The sequence below is a fragment of the Puma concolor genome, chromosome A2 (assembly GCF_028749965.1).
Source record: "Puma concolor isolate L17-30 chromosome A2, mPumCon1.1.hap2, whole genome shotgun sequence".
Classification (NCBI taxonomy): domain Eukaryota; kingdom Metazoa; phylum Chordata; class Mammalia; order Carnivora; family Felidae; genus Puma; species Puma concolor.
Genome location: NC_141668.1, coordinates 2,845,921 through 2,853,989, shown reverse-complemented (window position 1 = coordinate 2,853,989; position 8,069 = coordinate 2,845,921). Strand labels below are relative to the sequence as shown.

Genomic DNA, 8,069 nt, shown 5'->3' with positions numbered 1-8,069 from the left:
TAAAAAACGTTGAAAAAAAATTAAAAAATAAAATAAAATAAAATAAATGAAAACTCTAGAGAGATCCAAGGGATTCCTTCTGCTCTCCACCGCCCTGACCGCCCACCCCCCCTTACTGTGAGAGCCAATAAAAATTAAATGCTTTCCACTCTACTGAAAATGAGCAAAAGTAGATGAACTACGTTTACAACACAAGTTTGTGTTTAGCTTGAAGTTCAGGTAACGTCCACGCTCCGAGCCAGCCCTGGCAGGTGACCCAGTGACACAGGTCCTGCAGGAGGGGGGCTCCGGGTGCGGCCGGCCAGGCACGGTGGAGGCTGGGGGGGGGGGGGCACACATGGCCCACCGTTCTTGCCAGTGAGCCTGCAGAACCGCGAGCTGACCCAGGGCGGTCATCCTCTGTCTCGGCTGGGATCACAGCGACCTGGGAGACACCCCCCTACCCCACCGAGGTGCCCTCTAGGGGCGCCGAGGGACCACCCAGCCGCTCTGACCCCCACGGTCTCTGTGCCTCTCCCCTTTCAGCACAGGAGACCCTGGGAGCCTCTGAACTCCTCTCCCCGCTGACTCCTTCCTCCCCCCAGCAGGGAACACATCCCCCCCGTCCCTGTCCTCTCCTCCACAGCGTCCACGTTAGTGTTTCTTCCCACCACCTGCCCCTGCGGGGGTCTTTTCTGGGTCTGCTTGTCCCACCACTGACCTGGAAAGCAGTGGTGGCCCCCGGAGGAGGTGGCCCTTTTGAGACGAAGACGAGGACCCCGGTCCCTGTCCAGCACGCAGAGGGCACCAGCATTCACGTCGAGGCCTCCGGCGAGGTCTCCCCACGGCCCCCTTCCCGTGGAAAAGTCCCAAATTGAATGTAGAGGGGGCCCCGGCCACCGCCCCTCCGCCTCTCACCGTGGGGCCTTACAACGCACAGGCGTCTGCTGAAACGTGGGCCAGCAAGAGTAGTCGTCAAGGGGGGACAGTTACTGTGGGGGCGCAGGCTTTCGGGGGCACCCTCGGCCCCACGCGGGCAGTGCCGAAGCTGCGTGATGTCGTTCAGCGCTTTTCCGGGAGGCCTGCCAGGAAGGGGCTCTGGCTGAGAAGTTTCTCCGGTTTGGGCCCACGGCTGGCTCTGAGCTACGACACGCGGCCGGACTCGGGGGCCCCCTGAGGGAGGAGCCGTGCGCTGGGCTGGTGCTGCCCAGGTTCCCCTCAGCGAGACCACAAACGGGAGGCAGCCAGTGCTTTGTCTGAGCCTGACGGGCTGACCGTGGTGTTTGGGCCTCTGGGATCCAGGACGAGGGCGGCCGGGCTCAAGGGCACTGGCCGTCAGAGCAAGGCCGCAGGACGGACCTGGACAAAGGGCTCCCCACCTGGGCCGGCGTCCCTCACCTGCCCCGAGGGGCTCGGCCCGGGGCAGCCAGAGCCGCGGGTGTGGGTCACACAGCTGCACCCCCAGGGGCTGGGGTGGGGGGGGGGGCTCTGGCCCTGAGTCATCGGGTCACCGTGTGGTTACTTAACCCTGGGTCCGTGCGTGAGAGAACACTTCCCTCTTTGGGAAGTACGAACTAGAAGAACAAAGGCTTTGCTAGGCTTAGACACTCAGTCATCGAGGGGAAGGAAAAGCATTTCTTAATATATATATATGTACGTATGAACGTATTCCTTTCCTTCTGTGGTATTCAAAGCACCACACCCAACAGGTGGACAGTCAGTCCTGACCAGCGCTGCTCCAAACGGACTCCATCGTTCTGCAGAAGGCACCCGCGACAGCCCTGGTCCACGGACACAGGGCCACGGAGCTCCCTGCAGCGCCGTGAGAAAGAATCTCAGCACGACTGTAGACCGCGCAGGGGCGGGGGCTCAGCCAGGCCAGAGCAGAGCCCCCAGCCTGGCGCTTTGCAGTCTGGAAGTTGTCCAGGTTTCGGTGTCCACAAAGTATGCAAAATGTAGCTAATTCCCACCATTTGGGGGTATTGCTAAAAAAAAAAAAAAAAAAATCCACTCAAGTGACCCTTTAATCTTAGGGCATTAATATTTAATCACAGCTCTGATTGCATATAAGGGCAGTTCAAGGGTATATTTTCACCTTAAGGTCTAATAATTTAATAACACTTATTGAACCTGCATTTGTATTAGACCTCACTCTCTTTTAATACCGTGTTGCTTTAAATAGGGTCCATTTTGAATGGGGACCGAATAGTCTATTTTTTGGTTCTGTGCTTTCTTCTACAAACCACAGGGCATGAAGGTGCTTAATCAGTGCGCTTTGATGAAGAACAACAAAGCCATAAAGATCGTTTCTATCAGACAATGAAAACCACCTGATTGAAATCTTCTCTCCCTCTGTTGACAGTGGTGTCACTTCAAGGATTGTCATCGCCCTTCCTCGGCCGGTATCAGAGAATACGCTGTAGAGAAAGTCCCACTTGTTCGGAAAGCGGCTTTGAGGCGAACCCTTAATCTAAAACGTCAGGAGTACATTCTCTCCCTTCAGGTACCAGCCTCGCTCGTCGTGCAGTTCGAAATCGGGATTAATATTTTAACTTCTCACTTACGGGATCTTTCCGAGTCGGAGCCAGGCTTAATTAGCCGACATCGGGCACCCGGCGTCCCATTATGGAACTTGCATTCCTTAGATATTGGTTCGTTTATGCTCCCGGAGGAGGAGGCAGCTCCTCTCTGTCCGCTCCGAGGAAGGCGTGTGCGCCTCGAGTGGTATCTTAGCTCAGCCAAGTGCGCGGTGCAGCTTCCACGGTGGTTTGGGGGCACGTGGCGCTCTCTCTCCTATTTAATCGCTCGCCTCGCTGTCCCGGCCTCCACTCTGTGCCGTTACGTTTTGGGGGATACGATGTTGACCCGCGGGTGGTCCAATAAAATGCGTGTTCCGTACTAATGAGCCATATTGCAGTTCCGACATATTTCCGGTGTAACCTCATAGCTTGTTTCCCAAGCTTCTTAACAGATGGCATGTGTTTTGTAAATATCTCGCTGTCGTGAGACAGGATATTTTTGTCAGCTGACTTCCCCCTGCCCAGACGACAGGCCCACCTTTGAGCGTGGGACGGTATGCCTGCACCTAAGTTTCCGCTCTGAACCCTCAGAGAACCCAGAAGGGCACACACCTGTGGCTGATGCCACAGACTCGTCTACAAACCGTCCCCAGGAAGCCAAGCCGGATTTTCAGGTGACATCCCTACAAACAGATGAGTTGCTATTACGGTCACTGTAAGCACCATCTCTGTGGAGAAGGGCAGATCCTGAAAATGGACAGAACGAGTGGGTCACTCCTCCTCAGCAAACCCACGTTCGGGGGCCAAGGGCGGGAAGGACAAGTCCGGAGACGACATCATCATCTGTCCGTTGCACCTCTTCTGAGGTGACTTATGGGCGATGTAGGTCTATGATTCCATATTTCAATTTTATGTACCTCATTCGGTCTTTTGTCTGTGTAGTTCCTTGCCCTGGAACAGTGACTCCGCGGACTGTAAGGAACGTAGCAGGGGGCATTAAGACCTGGGCAGAAAATCATAACAAAACACACACTCGTATGTAACAGGTATCGTGACAATTTGCTACCAGTGCATTGTGGGATAGAGCGACGCAAAACGCCATTGAGTGGGTTTCCAGATTTGAGATGAGCTCATAGTTTTGTATCAGATTTTAACACAGGCCACAAAATCACATCAAAGAATGGCTTTTTCCCATATGCCATTGCAACCTGAATTTTAAGGTTGAAAGCTTCAACTTTTTTATGTAGCTAACGCTACCACCTACGTGGATAAATATCAACCTGAGCAGAGAAAACAGGTAGAACAAATAACAATTATAAACAGCAACTGACTCTATTTTTTAGGGCTTGTCTTAGTAAATAAAGTATTGATCCCTCCCATTTGGGACTCTGGCTCAATTCCACTTTTCAGTCCTCAGTGAAATGGATTCAGTGGCCTGGGCTGCTGCTTAGCAAATGGGAATCCACATAACAGAATATAAACCGCTCGTCTTGGCCAACCTGGTTTCTCTCCAGGAGAACAGGTGCGCAGGATCTTCTGCAGAGACCCAAAGAGCCGGCCTCACAAAAACACAACTCGAAACCCCTGCCTCCAACACGTCTACTCTCCGCAGTATTTTCATGAGCATCACACGCCCCACCCCCACCCCCACCTTTTTTACCCCTCCAGGAATTTCCCTGACCTAGAATTCGGTTGCTTTTCACTCTAAGAAACTTTTGTGCCACGCTCTGGGTGCTGACTCTTTCCCCCCCCCCCCCCAGGCTTTTTGCTGTCTTTGGTTTTGGTCAATCAACGTCATTAAAAAGGCAGGAGTGTGGTTCAGAGGGTCGCTAAAGCAACCCACTGCTCTGTCTCATTATTGCTCATTAGCAAACGCAGCCCAACTTGGCCGTGCCCCACAGGGAACCCCAGAATATTCTCAGCCCAAAGATGCAGGGGGTTCGCGTCTACCCCTCAAGCGGACGTTTAATCGGTAACTTCGCAAAGCAAAATATTTACACGGGTTTAGCAAGTTGGATCCGGAAAAAAACTTTCTGGAAGGAAAAAGTACATAGAGGTCGTGGGGCATCAAAAGTCTTGTAAGAGACGAGCCTATTTTTTACCGGGAAATAAGAAAAAACTGAAAAGCCGTATTCAGCGGAACCTTAGATGTGTGCCATCAGAGACAAGAAGGGTGGTTCGCGCCAGTCAAAGCAAAAGCATCCACACCCACGAGGGACACCGATCGGGGACAGAAGGCACACCTCTTGTGTTCGTGCGGGTTGGAAACGGGAGCCCCAATTCTCCTGAGCGGCGCCATCAGCACTGGCCGCGTCTGTCTCTGAGAATTTGTAGCGACCGCCAGGGAGGTGGAGACAATGCCACACGATTCCAGAGTTCCCGTTTCACTGGGCACTTCCTGCCAGGGCCTCTGCCATGTGCTCAGCAAGGAATCGAGTCCCCGGGCAGCACACTCACCAACAAGGCCCACGTTAGGGAAACGTTTATGACTATGTGAGATGCTGAACGAATCTTAAATAGGTAGGTTTACACACGGATGTACGGGCTGCCTTTTAAACACTTTCGCTACCTGACTGCAATACGGTGCTAATTATTCTGAAATCCTTTTTCCGTGTTGTATCAGCTGTGGTGCAGGCTCGCTGGGCTACACTGGGCAGGGTCTAGACTCGCAGCCAGCTGCCGACACGTCCAAAAGCCACGTGCCTTTCCGCTTCCCCCAGTAAATAAGTGGTGTGAACTTAACGACAAGAAGTGGGGAGGGAGAAGGAAAAAAGCGGAAACCGCTTCTCCTGAATTTTGGTAAATTCTCCTAAGTTCCAGAATTGTCTCTTCCCAAAGCATCAGCTGAGCGGTTTAAACAGCGTGATTTCCAGGCAATGACGTAACACACGGCAGACGGTTTTTGCTCTCTGGGGGCAGACTTTATATCACCCTGCCCTAGTAAATTCTCACCACCAACAATGAGCATCTCTTCTTCAGAATAAGTTACAGAATATGCCCCGGCATCGGCAACGATTACAGTCAGATGTCACTGACTGTAAGTTTAACGAAGACAATGAAATATCCAAGCCTAGCACTAGGACGACTACGTTCTGGTATTAAGTGGGGTCAAAAGTAATTTTTCATCCGGTCCCACCTCCCCTCTGTCTCCACACCTACAAACACACCCAAATGGGAGGACAATAGATTAGTTAGTGGTAAAATACACACACTAAGCGTTAGCTGGAAGTCTTTTCAGAGACGCACACGCACAACAGAGTTTGCGGCAAAACAAAACGCGGTCACTGGTGCCATCTTTGAAGAACACACAAGATAACAGTACAGTGACTTTCTGACTCATCTGGATTAACAAGGTATGCGGAAGAAAGGCCACCATATTGCTTGCGAGAAAAGCGTTCATTATTTTTTCACACATTCCGTTACATTTTAGAGATTAATACGTTTTTAAACTGAAGGTTTCTGGAACTTCGTATCTCCTTCCTGATGGAAAGAAAGTTTGTGTCTTTAATCGATCACTGTATAGAACCCAGAAGACATAATCTGGAATTTGTGGCAATATATTTTCTTACCTTCATGACCAATCAAGCATTTAAGAACTCAAATCATGCTCTTTCTCATCAACTAGAACATTATACTTGTAGACGCGCATAAGATATTGTGTATGTTATCAAATCCTTATTTCATTTATGAAATGCCTTCCGTTTTTTCTTCCTGGGCACTTAAACACTTCACTCCTGACCCTGTCTGTATCCGAATCCACAAGGGTAATTTGTTTTATGCAGTCCTCAACTTCCCCTATCCAAAGAATCGGGTCTGTCGCGACACCAAACAACAGATTTTCAACACAATGTCATATGTGCGACAACACCGTATAAGCGAGACACGTGAACTTTGTTTTCGTGAGGAAACGTGAAGATAGGAACACGGACGTTGACCTGTGGGCTGTGACTTTCCTCCTCAGTAACCGGTAGAGGTGCCATCCAGGAGCTCTGCGAGGTTAGCAGAGGCTCCACAGAGATCTGGAAAAAAAAAAAACAAACCAAGAAAAGTCACATAGCATCACTAACCCATCTCACACCAGCGCGTGAGTCACGGACTTTCTGCAAGAAACACAGTTTTGAGGGAAGCACGTTTTAAAAACTTTTTTATCGTGGAAATTTTCAAACACACACACCTCCTCCCCGGTACCCCAAACGTGGCCTCCACACCTGCCAAGGCTCTGTTATCTTTGCTGCTGTCCTCCAGAATTTTTTCCGGAGTATTTTAAAACCAAAGCCCAGGGAGCGTGTCACTTTGCCCATGGCCTTGGGGGTGTTTAAGAAATGCCTTAAATAGAGGCGCAGCACGCTTGGCATTTAACCCAAGGAGCAGAGAGGCAAGGAGGGGGCTCTGAGACGCTCCACTTTGCCAACTGGAAGCAATTAACGTCCGCCCTCTCCAGAAAGGCTACGATTCTTTTTACTCCATAATTTATCAAAAACAGGAAAAAGACGAGGTTTTGAAAGTAATTATTTTGTGTAATATAATTCAACACCTCCGTTCGCGTAGGGAAGTCTGCACGAAGAGGTAAAAATGCTTCTTCTTTAGACGGAAGCCGAACATCTCAAGATACCTGGTCCTTTACTCCATAGGTCGCATTCACAAGGATCACGCGTCAGATTCCTCAGTCTCACGTTTTCAGGGTTAAGATTTAGGAGCGGAGCAGAAGTGACACGTACTCAGAATATATTCGTGTATTTACATTTAGGCCCTCACACTCCAGCTAATGAACGCCTCCACAAAAGTGAGAGGCTCCATCCATTCCCAACCCAGAGTGGTACACCCTCCACCATCCGTGGGACACAGCTACCCTTTTAATCATGACCTTCTATCTTATTCAGATTTTAAAGCATCGTTTGGACTTGAAGACGTTAAACTGACAATGTGGCCGGGGTAAGTGCCACAAAATATTCCACCAGGAAGATCGAATACACTCACTTCTCTTTTTTTGCCTGGGGACAAACGACGACGACGACAGATTGTCTATCAGGTAGTCCCATTGCTCCGTCTCACACCCCAAGAGCAGGATGTATTTGACGCCTTTTCTTTTATGCAGTGCAGAGCGGTGAAGAGGTATCCACAGACCCGTCTGCGATGCTATCGTCTTTCACCGAGGTTTTCTTTATGCGTTCAAGGCAGGGTGCATACGTTCACGAAAACCTCACTGATGGGGCCTTTTTAAATCCAGACGGTCATCTCGAATGTAATATGCGTTTTCTCCATGGTCCCCCACGTACTGGTCTGCGCACGGGGAGTAAACTGGACAGTCCTGTTAGGGTCCAGCGTCAATGAGCTAGATGGGAAGAAGGTTTCACAACGTACACACGTATCAGATCGCCACGGTGCACATGTGAAACGCCTTACAGTTTATACGTCCATCAAAGCCCAATAAAGCCGAGGCTTTAAAATCCGCGAACGTGCTTTCATGTGCTCCTACGTAATTACCGAGAAGAAGGTGAAACGATCTACCCTCAAGAGAGAGAAAAGCAAAATTCATATATATACACATATAACACACACGTGTGCACGCAG

At 50.2% G+C, this 8,069-nt stretch overlaps 1 protein-coding gene across 6 annotated transcripts in view; it reads right to left on the bottom strand.

Annotated features, from left to right (window-relative positions):
* Nucleotides 1-2,001: 2,001 nt before the first annotated feature.
* The window catches only part of CNPY1 (canopy FGF signaling regulator 1), a 45,297-nt gene continuing 39,229 nt past the window's right edge, over nucleotides 2,002-8,069 (bottom strand). For 2 of the 6 annotated variants that reach the window (XM_086685519.1, XM_086685528.1), the window contains one exon: nucleotides 2,002-3,470. In XM_086685519.1, coding sequence (XP_086541645.1) covers nucleotides 3,370-3,470 — 101 coding nt within the window. In that variant the 3' untranslated portion in view covers nucleotides 2,002-3,369. The other 4 variants (XM_086685548.1, XM_086685538.1, XM_086685550.1 and 1 more) reach the window with 4 other exon arrangements.